Genomic DNA, 22,828 nt, shown 5'->3' with positions numbered 1-22,828 from the left:
ACTACATTAAAATACACCTCAAAAGTGAGCCTTTATTAACGTACTCGACAGCAGTGGGTTTGAGTGGGTATATTATACTATTTAAAATTAATATAATTCAAATAAACATAAAACACAGTCACACTGTATTTACCCAGGGTCCTGGTGGCACAGTGGTTAAGAGCTTGGCTGCTAACCAAAAGGTCGGTAGTTCAAATCTGCCAAGCTAATCTTTGGAAACCCTGTGAGGCAGTTTTCTGTCCTATAGGGTCGCTATGAGTCAAAATCAACTCGACAGCAATGGGTTTGGTTTTTTGTTTTTGGACCATGCCAGGAATTTTACTGGGTGCCAGGAATTTTACTGGATACCAGGAAGGTAGGGAAGAGGCAAAACAGACAACCTCTCTCCCCTTGAAACTGAGTCTAGTGAAGGAATACCAGGAGAAAAGAAACTAATGAAAGACATCAAGCCACAAATTCAAGAACTATGAACCCCAAAGCATGCCTAGATATATCTTAATGAAACTCTGGAAAACCAAAACAAAGAGAAAATCTTAAAAGCAATCAAAAGGAAAAAGGGTAGATTATCTTCAAAGGAATAAGAATAAGATGGACAGTTGACTTGTCAGCAAAAACAATGTAAGTCAGAACACAGGCAGTCCCCGACTTACGACGTATTCAAGTTACAACTTAAAATGTATTCAACATGAACTGTCCTTTTTCTTGTCCTCTTATCGTTAGTGATATGTTGCAGTGTGTCATTTAGGATGTTATCATTCTCACATGTTCACTCACAGATGTTCAATTTTATGATTTACTATGCAAAACAATTCCAGGTTTATAAAGATGTTGACAATAGTAAAATGAAAATTAAAAAAAAAAAAGGAATTCAGTTTATGTCAGGACTGCCTTACAATGGAGTCATCAGAACAGAACTCCATCTTAAGTTGGGGACTACCTTACAATGAGGTCATATCAATGTGCTGTAAGAAAATGATTGCCAATATAGAACTCTATTCCCAGAATGCACTTAAACATTCCTTAAGCAGAAGATTATCCCAGACAGATGCTCAAAAATGCAGAAAAGAATGATGAGCAAAATAAAAAGGTAAATATATGAATAAAGAATACTGACTAGACAATACAATGTATTGCAAGGCTTAAAACGGAGACAGAATTAAAGTACACAAATACAACAGCATGTGAGTTATGTGGAGGATAAGTATAAAATATTCTAAGGTCTTTGAATTTTCTTGGAAAGGGGCAAAAATAGCAATTAATATTAAACTGCGACAAGTCATGAACACATGCTGAAATCTGCAAGATAACTACGAGAAGAGTTAAGAGAATAACTTATGAGGTAGAGGGAAAAAATGGAGTAATAAAAAAGAATCAACTCAGTAGAAGGCAACAATAAATATGAAATACACCGTAGGCAGGACAAACAAAATAGCACTGTAGATTTTAACCCAAAACACCAGTCCAAAAAAACCAAACCCATTGCTGTCGAGTCCATTCTGACTCATAGCAACCCTACAGGACAGAGGACAATGCCCCACAGGGTTTCTAAGGAGCAGCACGTGGATTTGAACTGCGGAGGCCTTTTAGCTAGGAGCCGAGCTCTCACCTACTGCGCCACCAGGGCTCCAAACATCAATAATTACATTAAATCTCAATGGATTAAGCGCTCCCATTAAAAGAGGCTACAGATCAAACTTACCTCTTCACCACCCAGTTTCCTTGGACTAACATCGCCACCTTCTGGATGCCACGCAGAACAGCCACAGAGTCGACAGAGGGGCCTAGTAGGCTCATCAAGTTGGCAAAAGGCATGACCTTCACTGAGGCGGACACGGGAGACATTAGACAAGGCGAGAGGGGCCTGGGTCCTACCCTCTCCCAACCAAGAATCTACATAGCTTCAAACTCACACAACACCCCAAGTGTGAATCACAGTGACGACATCGATAATACCAATGGCTGACATTGACTTGGTGCTTACTATATGCTAGGCACTATGCATCTCACTGAGTCCTTGGTTACTTTATGAGGAAGAGTCGATTATTACTCCCATTTTACAGAGGGCCAAACTGAGGCCCAGAAAGTTTCAAAACTCACCCAAGATGACACAGCTAATAAGTGGAGAGCCAGGACTGGAGCCCAGGACATCGCTTATCACTACGCTCTGCTGCCTCCCAGCCTCCCAAGCCCCCAGCCCAAGTGAGCACTGGGCAGGGCAGAAGGATGCTGGGGAGGCCTCAAGCCCTCTACAGGAAGCCAGAGGCTCCGCACCCTGGCAGCCCCAGGCATGGCAGGGAGCTCCCTTCCAAGAGACCAGTCCTTACTGTGCGGCCTGGTGAGGGCACCATGAAACAGTGCAAGTGACAACGCTTCGTCACTAAATGACCGTGGCTCGTGTTCACGTTGAGGCTCTGTACTAAGCCCTTTAGGATCTTCCTGTCTCTGAATCCTGAGTCTCCTTACGGATAAACACAGTGGGGCTCAGAGGGTTAGGGACCTGCCCAAGCATACACAGCAGGGAGTGGCGAAGACAGCTGTGGGGCCCGCGCCTGTCGTAGTACGTCATCCTCCCAGAGCAGAACAGAGCTGTAAAGCTGGGTGCCCAGGAGGGCAGAGGGGGCCACCCACCGTTCTTCATCAGGATCTTGATTTGATCAGCCAGGGGCAGGGTACGCAGCTGGGCCATGGACAGGACATTGCTGGGGGCCACGGGCTTGTCTCTATTGAAAACAAAGGTGACTGGGTCAGAGCAGGCCGGGCCAGGGGAGGGAGGGGGTGTCCGGCCCACCCCTACTCACTTCTCCTCCTCCTGGCTGGGTGGCATCAGCATCATGAGGTACTCACTGTGGGGGAGAGGGCAGGGGTCAGGGGCTCCAAGAGCTCTGATCCTGCTCCACCCCTGCCCGTGAACACAGGCCTCACGCCTGTGAATACAAGCTGTATGCAGGCTGAAGCCTCCTCACAGAGCCCAGGTAAGGGCTGGAGGAGGGGAAGCAGAGGCCAAACTCACAAGATGAACAGCTCCCACAGAAAGACAGGGATCACCCTTTCCATGCCCATCCCTGGCCTTCTCCAGAGGACAAAGGATCTCCCCTCCTTTATACCCCTCCTCCATACTAGAGAAGGGAGCGTAGTCCCAAGGGAGGACTGGCCAGGAAGGAGTCCTTACACCAGAGACCTTCCTGGAGGGGTCAATGTCAGGCTTGGGAGCTGGGGCCTGGGCCCAGCACCTGTCTCCCACCCTGGTCTGGCTGATCCCACCTGGGCGACTTGACAAGCTCTGTGTTCTCAGCCCCACTGGAACCCTGGCACAGCAGGTACTGGCGCTCGTACTCAGAACGGCTATCCTGTTGGGGAAGAGGAGGGAGGAGCAGGGCTGAGCCTCAGCCTATGTCCCAGGCCCAGGCCACCCCCAAGGCCCCTCCGCCACCCAGACCACCCAGTTCTCACCCCCTGCATGGCCTTCCACATAGTCACCCCACCATCCTGCTCAAAGACCACAGCATCACATCCAGCCTCCTGAGCATGACATTCAAGGCCTCGGATGTGGCCTCAGCCAATTCCCTTTCTGGCTTTATGACCCACGCAACCCAGAACCCCAGGACTCGGTGCCCTGTCGGCAATGAGGGAACACTAACAGGGACGATAAAAGTAACACTAACATTTACTGGGCATCTATTAGGTTCCAGGCTCTGCTCCAATGGCTGTGTATATATACTAACTCATTTTGTTCTCAAAGTAATTGGATGAGATAGGTACTATTATTATTCCCATTTTACAGATAAGGAAACCAAGGCACAGAGGGGTTAGGTAACTTGCCTGAGGTCACACACTAGGAAGCAGCAGAGCTTTCTAGCAGTCTGACCCTGACTGGCAACACAAACCTCTTCCAGGAAAGTTCCAGAGAAATCAGGAGTTGCTTCTCCTCAAACAAACGTCGGGGAGCCTTCGAGAGCTAATATTCCATTGCTTTCCTCACTCAGTGTGCAATTTCAAGGATTAGATTCTGAACTCAATGCATGAGATGAAACCAAGTATATGGCAAAAATCACCCTTGGAAGGTACACTGAGCACTCTGGGGCATATGGCAGATGGCTGGCTCTCCAGTGGAGGACCAGATAAAGCGCTGGCTCACATTCAGGGCCCGCGTTGCATGAAAAATACATAACCAAACCGCAGGCCCACTCCAAGCCAAGATGCTCACGCTCAGGGGAGGGGGCCAGAAATCCCCCAGCCACGTCTCTCATCTCCCGCTCCCTCTGAGGCACACACCAAGCGGAATCGCTGGAATGGCGGGCAAATTGCCCACAGTATTTCAGTTCTCTCTGGGAGATATTACCAAGCAGCTACGGGTGAATTTGATATACGTTAAAGGTGAGATGATTCAGCCCCGTGGAACGGCTTCTGGGCACTGAGGCTCAGGACCCCATCCTGAGGCCCGTGTCGGCTGCGGGCGGGAGCCCCGGCTCACCCTGAGGCCGTAGTAATGTAGATGCACCCAGGGCTCTTCCGCGTGCTTCTTCTGCAGGAACTCGTAGGACTGCACTCGGCGCTGGCGGGCCTGCTCCGACTCCGGCCGGGAGAAGCGCACCTGGGGGCGGGAGGGGAGGGCTGATGCCCTCAGGCCTGTGACCCTTCCTAGGCTACCGCCCCAGCCTCTATCAGATCAGAGAACCCCACGTCTGGGGCCAGCCCCCCCCCGACTCTCTCCTCACCTCCTCCCTTAAGATTCAAGCCAGAGAGCAGGCTTCTCTTGCTCTTGCCTGCACATCATCCAATCTATTTCCCCTTCCACTGCTAACAGCAACCCCCACTTTCCTTTGGGAAACTCCCAGTTCTCCCTCAGTTTAGGGGAAGCTAAAGACTGACCCCCTCCTCCCCGCAACCACCCCCAGCCCCATCCAACGTAACATACACATTCCCAGCTACAAAAGTAGGTACATAACTCAGCCCTGGCCAATCAGAGCATCAAGTCCTCTTAGCTACAGGGGCTGGTTCAGGATTGGCCAAGCCAATGCGTTAGTTAAGCCCCAGACTTCAGTTGGAAGTAATGAGTTTCTTTCCCCCCAGAAGTCTTGAAAGCTGGAGCTGGGGACAACTCTCTCTCTCTACCACTGGGGCAGACACCTTGCCTGAAAAAGAGGCCAACTGAGGAAGACAGGACCTGGAAACTGAACGCCTGAATCCAGCCATGCCTAAAACTACCCTTTAACTTTTCAGTAACTAAACCAATACGTTCCATTTTTGGCTCAAGCCAGTTTGATCTGGGTTTCTGTCACTTACAGAGCCCTAAAGGGCCCAAGCCCTAGATCGCCTCCCCTGTGAAAGGGACCTATGTGGATGCTCTGGCCAGATTATCAAATCCTGGGATGCCAAAGCCAAAAGGGTCTTCAAAGCTTATTGGCCTGAGAGTGTCTTGTTAAATGAGGGCCAGTCAGTTCCCGGGACAAGAGCAATATCTAAGGTCATCTAGCAAGCTACTGATAACCAGGACAAGCATCCGGGACCTGACCAAGCCCCCCACGTTGGTTATGCCAACGCTGGCCCATGTTCAATTTTGGACATTCTTCACAGCTTTAACCACACTGTGTACCACCTGGCATCAGTGTTTGTGTAGTATTTTTCTTTAAATAGATTTATTTTAACCGACATATGCTTAAGTACCAAAAACCAAACCTACTGTGGGCAAGTTGATTCTGACTCGCGGCACCCCCGTGTACTACAGAGTAGAACTGCTCCACAGGGTTTTCTTGGCTGTCATCTTTACAGAAGCAGATCACTAAGACTTTCTTCCGAAGAGCCACTGCGTAGGTTTGAACAGCCAAACTTTAGGTTCACAGTGAGCACAAGCCAACTGTGCCACCCAGGGCCCATATGCTTCAGTAGGGGAAACTATAAACTATGAATGGAAGATCAATATTCTTCTAATAATCTTTAAAATAAAGAAGAGACTATTAAAAGAAAGATGTGGCAGTCCGCTTCTGTAAAGATTACAGCCTTGGAAACCCCGCGGGGCATTTCTACTCCGTCCCATAGGGTCACTATGAGTCATTACTGACTCAACAGCAACAGGTGCGTATTGAAATAGAAACTCTCTATCCGCACACCACTGAAAAGACAGACTTCCACATTCAATTCACAGGGGGCTTGGCTCTGGTAAGTCTATGCCTGTGGGTTCAGCGAGTCCCCTGTGCTCTGGGGCTTCCTCTTCCCAAGCAATTCCAGCCAAGCCCCAGGATCCAATCTCCGACTAGGGCCGTTACCCTGCTTACTGCAGTAACAAACCAGGGTGGGCAGGAGTAGGCAATTCCCTCCAGGTGCCCGACAAGGAGGCTCTAAGAAGGATGGACATTCACTAACTGCCTCCCCCGAAAGCCCACTTCCTGCTGAGACCCTCCCTACCCCTAGCAGTCTCCAGGCAGCTGAGCTACAGAGCTGGCCCTGCTCCTCCCAGGCTGCCCCTCCCTTTTAGGGCCAGAGCTCACCGTGATCTGCTTCACATCTTCTTCTGCCTCATCCTGCGAAGAGTCTCCCGCTACAAGAGAAACAAGTCCCTAGCTTGCAGCCACTGGTGAAGCCCCAAGCTCCCCACTCTCAACCCTACTCACCAGGGGGCCTTAGCACGGGGTGTCTGTGGATGCTCGTTCTAGACATAAGGTAATCACATAAACCAGGGGTTCTCACCCAGGAGTGATTTCCCCCACTCAGGGATATTTGGCAATGTCTGGAGACATTTTGGTGGTCATACCAGGGAAGAGAATGCTATTGGCATCTAGTGAGGGGAGGCCAGGGATACCACTAAACATCCTACTATGTACAGGACCGCCCCCTACCAATCAATCCCTTCACTGCTTTTTCCCACAACCAACCCGTCCTGCCAAGACGAAGACAGACAGGCAATAGCAGTGCTGGGGGTCTGGAGCTCACCCTCATTGGCTGCCTCTCTCTCACGGTGCTTGGCATCGGCTTTATCCAGGTAGGAGAAGCTGGGTCGCAGCTGCAGGATGCCATGTAAAGGAGTCAGGTGGAGCTCACCTAGCAGAGGAAGAAGGGCAACCCGATGCTAGGAACAGGGGCCAACCCACCCAACTTGGCTCAAGGGAGCTTCACCAAGGGCCCAGGACTTTCCTGAAGGCCTAGGCCAACTATCACATCACCACTCACCCCCTCTCCCGCCCATGGATCCTAGAGCCTTGGGGTCACCAGGCCGGGGACCATTTTTGGCCCAACCTCAGTCCTGGACACAGGGCAAGTACATAACCCGGGTCAGAACATGAACCTGGGCTCTTCTGATCAAACCCACTTCCTTAATCCTTTGACAAGCTTTCAAGGCCCTCCCAACTCTGGTCCCTACTGTCCTGCAATTACACTGGGCAATGTGTCCACACCAAGCACACCTTGCTCTCTCTTCCCTCCAGGCCTTTAATCAGACTACCCCTACCCTGTACATACTCTGACTTCTAGTCCTCCCACCTCTTCCTGTCAAAGACCCACCTACCCCTGTAAGAAGTCAACTAATGCAAATGTGGCTGGAGAAGGGGCCCCTGATGGAGCCAGATGAAGAGTTTCTCCACAGCCTCTGACAAAGGCTGACTTTTCCTAATGACTCAGAATGCACACACAGCTCTTCAGTGGGAGGCAATGCAAAGACAATTGATTCCAATCAAGTAAATGGAGACTTGAAAGAGAAGAAACCAGAGTGCTAAGAGCATAAGTGGGCCAGTGAAAGTTCTCTGGACTCCAGAGGGGACAGAATGCTCATGATAGGTGTATATAAGTGAATGGCCCTGGTGGCAAGAGTATGGCTTCAAAGGATTATATCCTTGAGACAGAAACCCTGGTGGTGCAGTGGTTAGGATCTATGGCTGCTAACCAAGAGACCAGCAATTTGAATCCACCAGGTGCTCCTTGGAAACCCCTCTGTTCTACTCCATCCTACAGGGTCACTATGAGTCAGAATCAACTCAACGGCAGTGGGTTTGGTTTTTTTTATTTGGTTATCCTTGAGATACTGGTTCAAGACAGAAGTGCATAGTCACTTGACACTAGTTTTGATCCTATTCCATTTTGTTTCCTAAGTGTACAAATGAGCTCCATTTATTGCTTTGTCATTTCTAAGTACCTTAAATATTTAACAGCTTTACTGAAATATAATTCACACAGCATACAATTCACCCATAGAATCCTTCACTGTTGCTACTCAAGGCTTGAATTTTCTCAGCTCTTTCAGCTTGAGAAATGCCAAGCACATTCTTCCATTTTGGTCTTCTAACTCCAGGTCTTTGCAGATGTCACTGTAATACTTTGTCTTCTTGAGCTGCCCTTTGAAAGTTTTCTGTTCAGTTCTTTCACTTCATCATTTCTTCAATTCGCTTTAGCTACTCGACATCCAAGAGCAAGTTTCAGAGTCTCTTCTGACATCTAGTTTGGTCTTTTCTTTCTTTCCTGACTTTTTTAATGGCCTCTTGCTTTCTTCACATATAATGTCTTTGATGTCATTCCAAAACTCACCTGGTTTTCAGTCATTAGTGTTCAACACATCAAATCTATTCTTGAGGTGGTCTCTAAATTCAGGTGGGATATACACAAGGTAATACTTTGGCTCTCTTGGACTTGTTCTAATTTTCTTCAGCTTCAACTTGAACTTGCATACAAGTAACTGACCATCTATTCCATAGTCGGTCCGTGGCCTCATTCTGACAGATGATATTGATATTTTCCATCGTCCCTCGTCAATCTGATTCCTGTGTATTTCACCTGGCAAGGTCCATGTGTATAGTCATCATTTATGTTGCTCGAAAAAGGTGTTTGCGATGAAGAAGTCACTGATCTTGTAAAATTCTAACATGTGACCTCCAGCATCGTTTCTGTTACATGGTTATATTTTCCAACTACTGATACTTCTTTGTTTCCAACTTTTGAATTCCAATCACCAGTAATTATCAATGCATCCTGATTGCATGTTTGACAAATTTCAGACTCCAGAAGTTGATAAAAACCTTTAATCTCCTCATCTTTGGCATTAGTGGTTGGTATGTACATTTGAATAATAGTCATATTAACTGGTCTTTCTTGTAGATGTATGAATATTATCCTACCACTGACACCGCTGTACCTAAGGATAGTTCTTGAAATGTTCTTTTTGACGATATATGCAAAGCCATTCCTCTTCAACTTGTCATTGCTGGCATAGTAAACCATACGATTGTCTGATACAAAACGGCCAATGCCTGTCCATTTCAGCTCAATAACGCCTAGGTTATTGATCATATACATTCCACTTCATTTCTGACAATTTCCAATTTTCCTAAATTCAAATATTCCACATTACAATTATCAACGGATGTTTGCAGCTGTTTCTTTTCATTTTGAGTTGTGCCACATCAGCAAATGAAGGTCCCAAAAGCTTGACTCCATCCACGTCATTAAGATCGGCTCCACTTTGAGGAGGAAGCTCTTCCCCAGTCGTCTTCCGGGTGCCTTCCAACCTGAGGGACTCATCTTCTGGCACTACCTCAGACAATGTTCTACTGCTGTTCCTAAGGTTTTCACTGGCTAATTTTTTTCAGAAGTAGACCACCAGGCCCTTCTTCCTAGTCTGACTTAGTCTGGAAGCTAAGCTGAAACTTGTCCACTATGGGTGACCCTGTTGGTATTCGAATACCGGTGGCATAGTTTCCAGCAACACGCAAGCCCCCACAGTGCGACGAACTGTGGGAAAAATACTGAATGACACAGGAAGCATCAAAAGATGGAAGGAATACAGAGTCACTGTACCAAAAAGAATTGGTCAACATTCAATCATTTCATGAGGTAAAATATGATCAAGAACTGATGGCAATGAAGGAAGAAGTCTAAGCTGCACTTAAGATACTGGTGAAGAACAAGACTCCAGGAATTGACAGAATACCAATTGAGATGTTTCAACAAAACAAGGCAGCGCCAGAAGTACTTACTCACTATGCCAAGAAATTCGGAAGACAGCTACCTGGTCACCTGACTGGAAGAGATCCATATCTATACCTATTCCAAAGAAGATGATCCAACAGAATGCAGAAATTATCAAATGATATTTAATATCACACACAAGTAAAACTTCACTGAAGATCATTCAAAAGCGGTTGTAGCAGTACATTGACAGGGAACTGCCAGAAATTCAAGCCGGATTCACGAAAGGATGTGGAATGAGGGATGTCCTTGCTGATGTCAGACGGATCATGGCTAAAAGCAGAGAATACCAGAAAGATGTTTACCTGAGTTTTATTGACTATGCAAAGGCATTTGACTGTGTGGGTCATAAAAAATTATGGATAACATTGTGCAGAATGAAAATTCCAGAGCACTTAATTGTGCTCACAAGGAACCTGTACACAGATCAAGAGGCAGTTGTTCAAACAGAACAAGGGGACACTGTGTGGTTTAAAGTCAGGAAAGGTGTGCATCAGGGTTGTATCCTTTCACCATACCTATTCAATCTGCATGCTGAGCAAATAATCCAAGAAGCTGGACTATATGAAGAAGAATGGGGCATCAGGATGGGAGAAAGACTCATCAGCTACCTGTGTTATGCAGATGACACAACCTTGCTTGCTGATAGTGAAGAAGACTTAAAGCATTTACTGATGAAGGTCAAAGAGCACAGCCTTCAGAATGGATTACACCTCAACATAAAGAAAACAAAGATCCTCACAACTAGACCAACAAGCAATCATGATAAATGGATAAAAGGACTTCATTTTACTTGGATCCACAATCAACACCCATGGAAGCAGCAGTCAAGGCAAATCTGCTGCAAAAGACCTCCTTAAAGTATTAAAAAGCAAAGACGTTGCCTTGAGGACTAAGGTGCGCCTGACCCAAGCCATGGTATTTTCAAACTGCCTCACATGCAAGTAAAAGCTAGATGATAAATAAGGAAGACTGAAGAAGTGACACCTTTGAACTATGGTGCTGGTGAAGAATACTGAATATACATGGACTGCCAAAAGAACAAACAAATCTGTCTTGGAAGAAATACAGCCAGAATGCTCCTAAGAAGCAAGGATAGTGAGACTTCGTCTCACATACTTTGGACATATTATCAGAAGGGATCAGTCCCTGGAGAAGGACATCATGCTTGGCAAAGTAGAGGGTCAGGGAAAAAGAGGAAGACCCTCAATGAGATGGATTGACACAGTGGCTGCAACAATGGGATCAAGAGTAACAACGATCAAGAGGATGGCGCAGGACCGGGCAGTGTTCCGTTCTGTTGTACATAGGATTGCTATGAGTTGGAACCGACCCAATGGCACCTAACAACAACAAAAAATTCACCCAATGAACGTGTACAGTTCAGTGTATCTTAGCATATTCAGAGTTATGTAACTATCACCACAGTCAATTTTAGAACATTTTCAGACCCCCAAAAGAAACCCTATATCCCTGAGCAGTCAATTCCTGTTCCTTCCTCTCCATGCCTAGCACCTGACAGCCACTAATCTACTTTCTGTCTCAATGGATCTGTCTATTCTGGACATTTCCTCTAGATGGAATCATACAATATGTGGCCTTTTGTGTCTGGCTTCTTTCACTTAAAGGAGTCCTGCTGGCAGAGTGGTTAAGCACTAGGCTCCTAACCAAAGGTCAGCAGTTTGAACCCACTAGCCACTGCACGGGAGAAAGATTAATCTTCCATAAGGATTACAACTTTGGAAACCCTATGGAACAATTCTACTTTGTCCTCTAGGGTTGCTATGAGTTGAAATCAACTTGCTGGCAATAGGTTTTTAATCTTTCACTTAACATGTTTCAAGGTTCATCCATGTCGTAGCATGTATCAGTACTACATTCCTTCATATGGCTGAATAATATTCTACTGTATGGATATACTAGATTTTGTTTATCCACTCATCAGCTGATGGACATCTGGATTTTTTCCACTTTTTGGCTCTTGTGAATGATGCTGATATGAACATTTTTGCAAAAATTTTTAAGTGAATGCATGTTTTCACTTCTCTTGATTAGAACAGTGGGATTACTGGGTCATAAATATCTTATATATTTTTTAAAAACTCCACCACTTGTCCCAAAATTTAAGTTATACTGTGCATTTGTGCGTATGCGTGTGTGTGTATGTGTGTGTACATACATGCGTGTGCGTGTCCCAGGAGGACACTGACCCTGGAGCCTCACCTTCATTGGATATCAGACTGGGGAATGTCTCGCCACAAGTCCCCAGAGAGGGCCGATTCCAGGACCCCAACAATCTGTTTGGCCCTGTGAGTGTTTTTTTTTTCCCCTCCACTTAAATTAGTTGCCAATTTTAAAAACTCAGGTTTCACCGAAAGGCCAGAATTCTGGGCTGTCTTACAATGCCCAAAGGACTGACGCCCCTGTATTCCTACATAGAGCACTGACTATGGCTGCGTAGCTGCCACCTGCCCCTGACTGCTGGCTGCTCCCCTCCTCTTTATTGCCTTAAATCTGGCCCTGCCTAACTGCTCCCCACTCCCAACTCCACACACACTTCCACAGCCTGTCTGGCCCTGTGAGTGCCTTGCAGACACCAGGCTAGGTACCGCCTCTTCCTGTCTGGGCCCCTTCCTGTTTCCCCTCCCACCCGAGCGTGGCCAATCAGGTTCCATGAGGCAGCTCGGTCCAAGGATACCCAGTCCCGTTACCTTTCCTGTAGAGCGCAGCCGCGTAACGGGACGTGTTACTGGTGGTCTGGGAAGAGCAGAAGGTCTGCTTGTCCATCAGCTTCCTGGGAGCACAGGGAGAACTCATGTCAAGGGGAAGGAAGTTCCAGAGCTAGGGCCAGATGGCACAGCCCACTCCACCTAACACCTTCTGAAATCCAACAGCCCAGGACCAAGGCCAAGGGCAGGCTAGGTCTGCCTCAGGAGGGGAGGTGGGGATGAGAGACCCCAGGCCTTGTCAGGTTATATGGACCAAGAGACCAAGAGACAAGCAGTGGCGGATGCTGCAGGCCACTTTCCACTCAGTCACACAAAGAACTTGGTCGGGGGAGCAACCTCAGAAGAGGAGTTCCCAATCGAGGAAGGATCTGTGACACACACACACACACACAGGCGCACACACACATGCACACAGACAGACTCACCCTAGGACACTGGGGGAAGCAGCAATGGGGTGAAAGGGCTATGTAGATGTCTTTCCGGCTTCCCAAAGCCTGGTATTTGAACACCACAGAGCTCAGAGGGCTCAGTGGCTGGGGAACTCACGAGGAGTACGTGCTGGTCTCGTCAGTGCAGGTACCATCCACGTTCAGTGCGATCTGCTCCCCTTTGCTGCGGCAATAGTTGGGATTCAGGGTGTCGATGGCCATCTCAAGCTCTACCTGGAGGCATCAAGCACCCCACCTGCTATGAGGACCCCAAGGCACAGCTCCCCAAGGGATACTCCTAATCCCACCATGGCCACCTCTGACACTGGTCCCTCCCCAAGGACTCCTAAGCTTAAGTCTACACCAAAGGCTACAAACCCAAATACCAACAGAAATGCCAGAGGACTTCTATCAGGGGCTCACAGCTTTGTTTGTCCCGTCACTTCACCCCCAAAGATCTAAATTAGATGCCAATGTTTAAAATCAAGAGATTTTTCATGAAAATCCTTATTACCAACTGCTCTTGAAAACTGAGCAGAGCTGGCAATACTGAAAGAACAGCTCCATGCGGCATCTCTGGGCTCGAGCTACGGCCGGCCCACAGATGGGGCAGGTGCCCCCAGTTCTCCCCATCCCCTTAGACACTAGACAGATCAGGCCTGCGTCCCATATCTTCACCCCACCTATTCCTGTGAACATGTATTTGTGGCCCCTGCTCCACATACACTCGACCGCATTCACTAACCCATCTTAGGCCTCGTCCTCCTTGGCCATGCTGGAGCTGCCACCCCTCTTCTTTCTTGAAACTCTTTCCTTGCTTGACTTTCAAGACCCTGTAAGCTGCTGGTTCTACTTTTAACTATCCAATTGTCCCTTCTCTGGGGTTCCCATCCCCTAAGGGCCTGTCCCCTTGCCTCCCCACTCGTATTCAAGAGGGCAGGCCCACCTTCTGCTGCTTAGGCTTGATCTTGGCTGAGAGGTGTGGAATGTCATCGTAGGTCATCGAGGCTGGGCGCACAGGGTACTGGGGAGGGAAAGTGAGCTGTCAGTCCACCCTGCTCAGCCCTCAACCAGAGCTGAGCTCCTGGGGCCTCTGGCCAAGGATCAACAACCACGCCCCTCCCACCTCAAGCAGAAACCCAAAGACCCCAGGGCCCCCACTGGCCTGGCCATAAGGCTATACCGCTGATCTTGCTTGTGGCCCCATTTCTTACTGACCTCACCCAGCCTCCTTCCAAAGGGCAATTTTAGAATGTCTCTGACTTCCAGAGGCACAGGGACATGCCCAAGCATTGGGAGCCCAAATGGACCCAGTGTGCATTGTCCAGAAGGTTCTAGTAACCCAGGGAGTGAGGCAGCAGGAGTCAAGAGCAAGGGCCCTAGGTCTAGGTACCAGTTCTCAGGTCACATAGGGACAGAAGGACAAAATAAATTTTACAGACCAGGAGGAACAAGACTGACAAAAGGCTGTTCAGCATTGCAGCTGGCTAATGGATAGATAGATGGGTACTCTCTATATCATTCTCTCTACTTTTGTGTATGTGTGAGCTTTTCCATAATCAAAAGCTAAGAGACAGGAGCTGGGCTGCCAACAACCCACTCAGAAAGCACTCTCTGGGCCTCGGCTTCCTCATGTGTGAAATTGTTTTTATATAAATGGGTTTGCACTTTAAAATACTGCACTGAAACCTGCCTTTTTGTACCTAACACACCGGGGACACCTTTCCATGCCGGTCCTTTCTTTTCATTCTCCTGCACTGCTCTATAGGGGGGTAGGGGGTGACCCCCGGTTTAGGCCCAGCCTCTCCCACACAGTGTTCTACAAGGGGGCAGGGAGTGAGCTCTGGTTTAGACCCAGCCTCTCCCATACTGTTCCATGGGGGGATGAGCCCTGGTTTAGACCCAGCCTCTCGCATACTGTTCCATTGTTGGGTGAACCCTGGTTCAGACCCAGCCTCTCCCACATACTGTTCTACTGGATGAGCCCTGGTTTAGACCCGGCCTCTCCTGCACACTGTTCTACCAGGGGGATGAGCCCCAGTTTAGACCCAGCCTCTCCCACACAGTGTTCTACCAGGGGGATGAGCCCTGGTCTAGACCAGTCCTCAAAAAGCTCTGGCCATCAAGGCCTCTGGAAGAGCCTGGTGGAGACATGGGAGCATGTGTTAAGTCAGCTCCACCTTTAGGGGCCATTTCAGATCAGCTCCAATCTAGGCCAAGGAAAGGGTTAATCCCTAAAAAAACAAACCCACTGCCGTCGAGTTGATTCGGACTCACAGCGTCCCTATAGGACATAGTAGAACTGCCCCATAGAGTTTCCAAGGAGCGCCTGGTGGATCTGAACTGCCGACGTCTTGGTTAGCAGTCGTAGCACTTAGCCACTACGCCACCAGGGTTTCCTACTCCCTAAAAGCTCACTTAAATAGCAATGGTGATACCTCCCTGCTTCTTGGACTGGAGCTTGGGGCAGCCAGGAAGGGCAGAGGCGGCTGCAGTGCAGGCAGCAGCACAGCCTGGAGCCAGCAGTCTGGACTAAGCCCCCAGGGCTGGGACAGCTCACCCAGACTACCCAGGAGATCGTGGGCGGCCAAGGTCAAGGGTAGCTCTGAGACCCTCTGACCTCAGGCTGGGAAGTGTGGTGGTAACGGAAAGAGGCTCTAGAGTCAGACAGGCCTGGGTTCCAGTACCAACTTAGCCACTCGGTATTTGTGAGACTTCGGGCAAGCTCCTTGCCTCCCTGAGTACCAGTCTCCTTACCTCACAGGGCTGCTGAGAGCATGGAAAGAGGCAAAGGGAGCTGACACTAGCACAGGGCCTTTGTCTCTGACTTCCAGGGACATGGGGACATGCCCAAGCATTGGGAACCCAAATGGGCCCAGTTACAAATGGGCTCACCACCAACACCACTGCCACCACCACCGCCATCATTTTGCAGTCAGGGAAGCAGGTCGAGGCTGCCCAATAACAGACTCACAGCACATGGCTAGTAGAGGCACAGATGGGGGGAACAGATACCTGGCCCCCTTCCTCCAAGTCCAGGGCTCTTCCCAGCACACCATAGCAACCTCAGGCTCCCTGTGCAAGCCGTTAGCCAACCCATACCTCATTTTCTTGTATGCAAAATGGGGATAAAAATACTGATAACTTTACTGATGAGAATGTCAAATGTTGCAAAACAGTCTGGCAGTTCTTCAAAAAGTTAAACATAGAGTTACCATATGGCCCAGCAATTCTACTTCTAGGTATAAACCCAAGAGAAATGAAAACATATGTCCATGTAAAAGGAGTCCTGGTGGCACAGTGGGTAAGCACTCAGCTGCTAACCAAAACGTTGGCGGTTCAAACCCACCAGCCGCTCCACGGGTGAAAGATGTGGCAGTCTGCTTCCTCAAAGATTTACAGCTTAGAAACCCTATGAGGCAGTTCTGCTCTGTCCTCTAGGATCTCCATGAGTCTGAACTGACTTGACAACCATGGGTTGGGTTTTTGGCTTGGTCCACACAAAACTTGTACATAAATGTTCACTGCAGCATTATTCACGATAGCCAAGAAGTGGAAACCACCCAAATGTCCATCAGCTGATGACGGACAAACAAAATGAAGTACAGCCACACAATGAAAGGTTATTAGCCATAAAAAGAAATGAAGTTCTGTTTCATGCTACGATATAGATGAACCTTGAAACCATTATACTAAGTGAAAGAAGCCAGACACAAAAGGCCAATATTGTATGATTCCATTTATAGGAAATGTTCAGAACAGGCAAATCCAGAAAGAGAGGGATTAGTAAACAGATCAGCCTAGGCTTGAGGAAAGGCGTGAGGGGGCAGTGGGGAGTGACTGCTAACAGGTGCAGAGTTTCTTTTAGGGGAATAAAAATGTTCTAAAACTAGATTGTAGTGATGACTGTACAACCTTATGAATGTGCTGAAATACACTGAACTGTATGCTTAAATGGATGAGTTGTTTGGGTGTGAAGTATATCTTGATAAAGTTGTTTAATAATAACCAGAGAGTTATGTGAGGATCGGAAACCCTGGTGGCATAGTGGTTAAATGCTATGGCTGCTAATCAAAAGGTTAGCAGTTCAAATCTACCAGGTGCTCCTTGGAAACTCTAAGGAACAGTTCTACTCTGTCCTGTAGGGTTGCTATGAGTTGGATTCAACTCAATGGCAACAGGTTTTGGTTGGTTCATGTGAGGACTGAGTGAATTAATACATGTAAATGCTGTAAACAGTGCCTGCACACAGTCAGTGCCCAATATATGTCAGCCACTATTACAAGCTACTGCCCCAGCAGAGGGGGAGGAGGCAGGGGCAACAACTCACGGGGACTCACGGTTGCAGGACTGAGGGCTCGCCAACTCTGTCCCAGACCTGCTGTTCACCCTCCAGCAAGTCCCCGCTCTGAGCCTCAGAATGACATGGCTATCCTTACCAATGCTAGCTATGCCAGGCAAGGTTCTAAGCACTTTAATATGGACCCCACCAACCCTCCCAGAGACCCAATGGGACCCCTTTATTACTATAACCATTTTGCAAACAAGGAAACTGAGGCACACAGAGGTTAAGGAACTTGACCAGGGGCTTGCAGCTAAGTTGTGAAGAACCAAAAAAAAACAAAAGCCAAACTCATTGATGTCGAGTCGATTCCAACTTATAGTGACCCTTTAGAGCAAAGTATAACTACCCCATAGGGTTTCCAAGGGGCAGCTGGTGGGTTCCAACTGCCGACCTTTTGGTTAGCAGCCAAGTTCGGCCTCAATGCCAGCAGTCTGGCCCCAGATCCAAGCTTTGAACCACTGTACCTATCTACTTCTCGTGTGGCCGTTGCCTTGGTTTTCCCATCTTCGAAATGACAGACTCATATCAATCCACCCATAAAAGCATAGGGAGCTATCTTTTTTTTTTTTTTTTTTAAACTCTTTATTTTTTTTCTTTTTTAATCCTGTGTACTGTCTTACCCTTCACTAAAGTAGGGAACTATCTTATCACACACTTCACACCCAGAATTTAAGCAAGGCTGACATTTCCCATCATTCCTCACCCATGACTTACCGTGTCCCCACCATCCCCCCAGCACTTGCTTTTCTCCCCCTTTAACTTCAAGTCCCATAATTACCTGAAACAGATAGAGCTTCTCTGCCAGACTTTTGGCCAAGTACACGTCAACCTGGAAAGCAAAGGAAGAAGACTTAGCCAGGAGACAGAACACAGTGGCCTGACCTGGCCCAGGCATGCACCCAAATTTCAGGTAAGAGGTAGTGGCTCAGAGAAGCAGGCTAGAGGAGAGGAAATAACTTAGCTCAGGATACAAACAAAGGGAATCAAGCCTCTAACCTAGATATGTCTATAGCCAACAGCCCAGGACTCCCTCCCGACAGCTCCCAGGGGACTAAGACAAGTGTGGGCTTGGTCCCCCAACCCAGGTTCACCATAACCCAATAAAAATATATCTTCCCCCCAGCTGCCCAGCTCAGGATGCTCTCTAGAGCCAGAAAAAATGGCTTGCTTGGAGGACTGGGCACCTGGATTGGTCTCTTACCCTGTCTGTTACCCCAGTCTGCAAGGCCCTTCCTGACCGACCTGGCCTTGCCCCAGCACACAGCAGTTTAACTTTCTGCTACCTAGCTCCTTATGTGAACCAAGCTCTCTCCCACATCTGGGACTTTGCACGTGCTCTTCCCTCCACCCAGAATGCCCTTCCCACATGTGTGCCTTACTCATCCTTAAGGACTCAGCTGAGTCACCACTTTATTCAGGGAGCATTCCAGGGCTCCTAGGTTTCGCCCACCTGTCTCAAGAATCCCTCCAGCTTTCCTCTACCCCAGCACCAGTCCCCTCATTGTAATTCCTGTTACTGCAGTGGAGTCATGTTTAAATATATTTAAACAGCTCAGATGTGGAAGTGTTATCAGCGCCTCTCCAAAAGGAAAACAAGAATGAATCACTTTCATTCACCTCCAGAGACCTCCTTGCCCCTCCCCTCAAACTAGACTTCAGCTTTCACAAATAAGGAGGCCGGAGCCAAATGCAATTAATTCTTGGCCTTTGACTTCCAAAGGTCTAGGTCCTGAGTTGGCAGGATTTAATTTTCTGCTGACTCTAGAACCTGTCTCCCAACTGTCTGCATCTTGAGGCACCTCCCTTGTCAGTCTTGTCCCACAGACCATATGCTTCCTGAGGGTGGTGTCACAGCCCCCAGCACACAAGAGGGGTTCAAAGAATAACCACTGAATGACTAAATCTGGTAAGCCCAGATTCAGGGAGGGAGTTGACAGCCCATTCATTCATTCAACAAATAGTCACTACAGACTGATTGCACACCAGGCACTGTTCTTAGCTCTACAGATACAGCAGCGAACAGAACAAAATCCCTGCCCTTGGGGAGCTTATATTCTAGTGGAAGAAGATAGACAACAAGCAAATAAGCTTATGTCTAGGGGGTGATAGGTACTATGGCCAAAGTAAAGGGGCAAGGGAGTGATGAGGGAGGGGTACAGGAGGAGAATGCCACATGGGGTAGGGTGGTCAGGGCAGGTCTCACGGATAAGGTAATGTTTGATCAGACACCCGAAGGAAGTGAGGGGTCAGTCATGCAGGTATCTGGGAGAAGAGAGTTCTAGCAGAGGGAACAGCAAGGGCTGAGGGTCCCTTTGAGGCCAACAGATTCCAGAATGGCCCGAGGGCTTGAAGGGATCCAGTCCTGCTGCCTGTAGCCCTGTGCCCGAGTACTTCTCCCTGCCACCCTGGGCAGAGGGTGGAGACTAGCAGTTACCTCCTGTACGACTGGGTCATCCTCTTCATTGGCCATACTAGGGGTGAGCCAGCCGTGCAGTCCTTGGACTCGATCTGGAAGAGAGAAGGAGAGGCCAGGACCATCAGTCAGTCATTCAACCAACATTTCTGGGGTGCCTGCTCTGCAACAGGCCTGCACTGGGAGTGGGGAGCCCAAGACAAACAGAAACTGGCCTTTCTACATCTGTTGTAAAGTCAACAGTAGATATAAAAAAGTAGATAGTCAACTAAATACCTCATCAGCCAAAAGAAAGAGAAATAACCAAGCAATGGGTACAAATGAGCAGACACAAGTCAACACCTGGTGGCTGTCCTGTGGGGAAGAATAAAGGACTAGTTTTAAGGGTTTCTTGATCACTCACAAAGAAGAACTCATCACCAGGCAGGGGATAGAGGCTGGCTGGTCCATAGCCACGATTAGAACACGCAAGAACTAATTAAAGGCCACAAGGAAGCTTTGAAGACTCAGGCATCAAACAGGAAGAGCAGACCGACTATTCAAAGGACTTTCCAGGGTGACTGATATTTGCTTTTCATGCTGACTTCCAAACCCTACCCTAGGTGAACAGATAAATAAATGTGGTATATGCATAGAATGAAATACTACTCAGCTCCTCTCTGTGATATTTGTGTCTAAAAATGACCCTCTTCACGCTTTTCTCTCAGTAGTCAACATAACAACCCCACGAGGTGGCTTGATTGTCCCATTTTAAGATGAGGAAACTGGAGCTTAGAGACACTTTACGTGTGTGTCTTGCCTAGTCACACAGCAAGAAGACTAACCACATTTCAAATCCAGGCCATCAGACTTCAGGTAACTCAAGGGGCAAGGGAGTTCAGAGGAGGAAAGGAAAGGCCTTCCTACCTGGGGATGAGGTTGTGGGGGGAGGGGGGCATTTGGGCTGGGCCTTGAAGGATAGAAGGCTTTGGACAGCAGAAGGGAGGAATTACAGGTGACAGGAAGCACTTCAGCAATTACCAGAGGAAGGAGGGCTGCAGGTCTCCATGGTGGAGGAGGAGTAATTCAGCAGGGCAGAGGGCTAACACAGTCAAATGAGTTTCTCTCGTATATAACCTTTCTGGCCTTGGGTTTATAATTCTGCCAGATTGATCGGCTGGGCCACAATCTTGCCAAGGGATTGGTCGGTGACCATGCAAATAGAGTGTGTAAAACCACCCAATAGGATTAAGTGACCTTGTGTGACATTGGTCAGTTTATGGCCTGGCTGGGAGGGCCATGCCTTGAAATTGATAAGGAGCTTGCTATGTCATAAGCAGCCAACTGAACAAGAGGCTTTTAGAGAGGCATGGAGAGACAAAGGAAACCCTGGTGGTGTAGTGGTTAAGTGCTACAGCTGCTAACCAAGAGGTCAGCGGTTCAAATCTGCCAGGCACTCCTTGGAAACTCTATGGGGCAGTTCTACTCTGTCCTATAGGGTCGCTATGAGACAGAATCGGCTTAACGGCAGTGGGTTTGAAGAGACAAAGAGAGTGAAGGAAGGAACTTCCTAGAAGAGCTGTAATACAGGTTAAGAGCTGTTAACACTGGAAATGGGAACCACAGGACCAGCAGATGGCTACAGTGATACCTGCCTGCCCACGGAGTTCAGGCAGGAGGCTTCCTGGCGGGGGGTTGGGGTTGGGGTGGGGTGCCTCAGGGCACTTGGTGGAGCCAAAAGAGCTGTAACACTTGCCCAAGCAGGGCAGAGGCCCAGCAAGACCCAGTGGCTGAGCAGAGGCCACCAGGCAGCCAGCGGCAGAGAGCAGTGCTCAGCCTAGAGAAGGGCCTGCTAGTATGACAGAGAGGAGCTGAGAGAGCTGTCCTGGTTGAAAGCTGTCCTGACTGACAAAATGCATACTGTCCCCTGAGTTGTATCCAGTTGCTCCCAAGTTGATCCTGTTAGCTCCTAATAAACCACTTAACTGTAAGTACAGTTTGTGGGTTCTGTGCGCACTGCAGCGAATCACCAAGCCCAAAGGGGGGGCAGGTGGAGAAGAGTACTGAGGGGAGGGGGAGTAATTGTTGTTAGAGATGATGGAGTGGTCCAGTGCTTGGAGAAGACGGAAATCTGGGATATCTTTAACTTCCGCCTCATAGGGATCAGCTTTCCGCTGATTCTTATTAAGTAAATTACTTGTTTAACTGGTGATGGTTAGAAAGGCATGTGAGCACCCACAGATCTCAGCAGACTCCAAACCTCTGTCTTTTGGGTGAGACCATCACAGTTTATGTCTTAACCTACTTAACATTAAACTATTTAATGTTTCCTTTAAAGCAACTAGTTTTCTTTAAATAAACTTCTTTTAAACTACTGGAACTAACAGAAGATTTTAGCAAAGTATCAGGATATAACATAAACATACAAAAATCAGTTGGATTCCTCTACACCAAGAAAGAGAAGTCAAAGAGGATATCACCAAACCAATACCATTTACAATAGCCCTCAAGAAGATAAAATACTTAGGAATAAATCTAACCAGAGACATAAAAGACCTATACAAAGAAAACTACAAGACACTACTGCAAGAAACCAAAAGAGACCTGCATAAGTGGAAAAACATACCTTGTTCATGGATAGGAAGACTCAACATTGTGAAAATGTCTATTCTACCCAAAGTGATCTACAAATACAATGCAATCCTGATCCAGATTCCAATGGCATTTTTTAATGAGATGGAGAAACAAAACAACAACTTCATACGGAAAGGGAAGAGGCCCCAGATAAGTAAAGCATTACCGAAAAAGGGCAAAGTGCGAGGCCTCACACTACATGATTTTAGAACCTATTATACTGCCGTGGTAGTCAAAACAGCCTGGTACTGGTATGACAACAGATACACAGACCAATGGAACAGAACTGAGAATCCAGATGTAAATTCATCCACCTATGAGCAGCTGATATTTGACAAAGGCCCTAAGTCCG

General features: G+C 47.9%; 1 protein-coding gene across 4 annotated transcripts in view; it reads right to left on the bottom strand.

Annotated features, from left to right (window-relative positions):
• Window positions 1-22,828, bottom strand: part of POLR3E (RNA polymerase III subunit E) — a 46,477-nt gene that overhangs the window by 14,046 nt on the left and 9,603 nt on the right. For all 4 annotated transcript variants that reach the window (XM_064295688.1, XM_064295686.1, XM_064295689.1 and 1 more), the window contains 12 exons: window positions 19,885-19,958; window positions 18,229-18,279; window positions 14,052-14,129; window positions 13,224-13,339; window positions 12,660-12,742; window positions 6,928-7,035; window positions 6,486-6,535; window positions 4,472-4,591; window positions 3,262-3,347; window positions 2,799-2,843; window positions 2,629-2,720; window positions 1,700-1,820 (listed from right to left, as the gene is read on the bottom strand). In XM_064295688.1, the coding sequence (XP_064151758.1) occupies window positions 1,700-1,820; window positions 2,629-2,720; window positions 2,799-2,843; window positions 3,262-3,347; window positions 4,472-4,591; window positions 6,486-6,535; window positions 6,928-7,035; window positions 12,660-12,742; window positions 13,224-13,339; window positions 14,052-14,129; window positions 18,229-18,279; window positions 19,885-19,920 (986 nt within the window). In that variant the 5' untranslated portion in view covers window positions 19,921-19,958. The remainder of the gene's footprint in view (window positions 1-1,699; window positions 1,821-2,628; window positions 2,721-2,798; window positions 2,844-3,261; window positions 3,348-4,471; window positions 4,592-6,485; window positions 6,536-6,927; window positions 7,036-12,659; window positions 12,743-13,223; window positions 13,340-14,051; window positions 14,130-18,228; window positions 18,280-19,884; window positions 19,959-22,828) is intronic.

The sequence above is a fragment of the Loxodonta africana genome, chromosome 12 (genome assembly GCF_030014295.1).
Source record: "Loxodonta africana isolate mLoxAfr1 chromosome 12, mLoxAfr1.hap2, whole genome shotgun sequence".
Lineage (NCBI taxonomy): Eukaryota > Metazoa > Chordata > Mammalia > Proboscidea > Elephantidae > Loxodonta > Loxodonta africana.
This window is presented reverse-complemented; position numbering and strand designations above follow the sequence as displayed.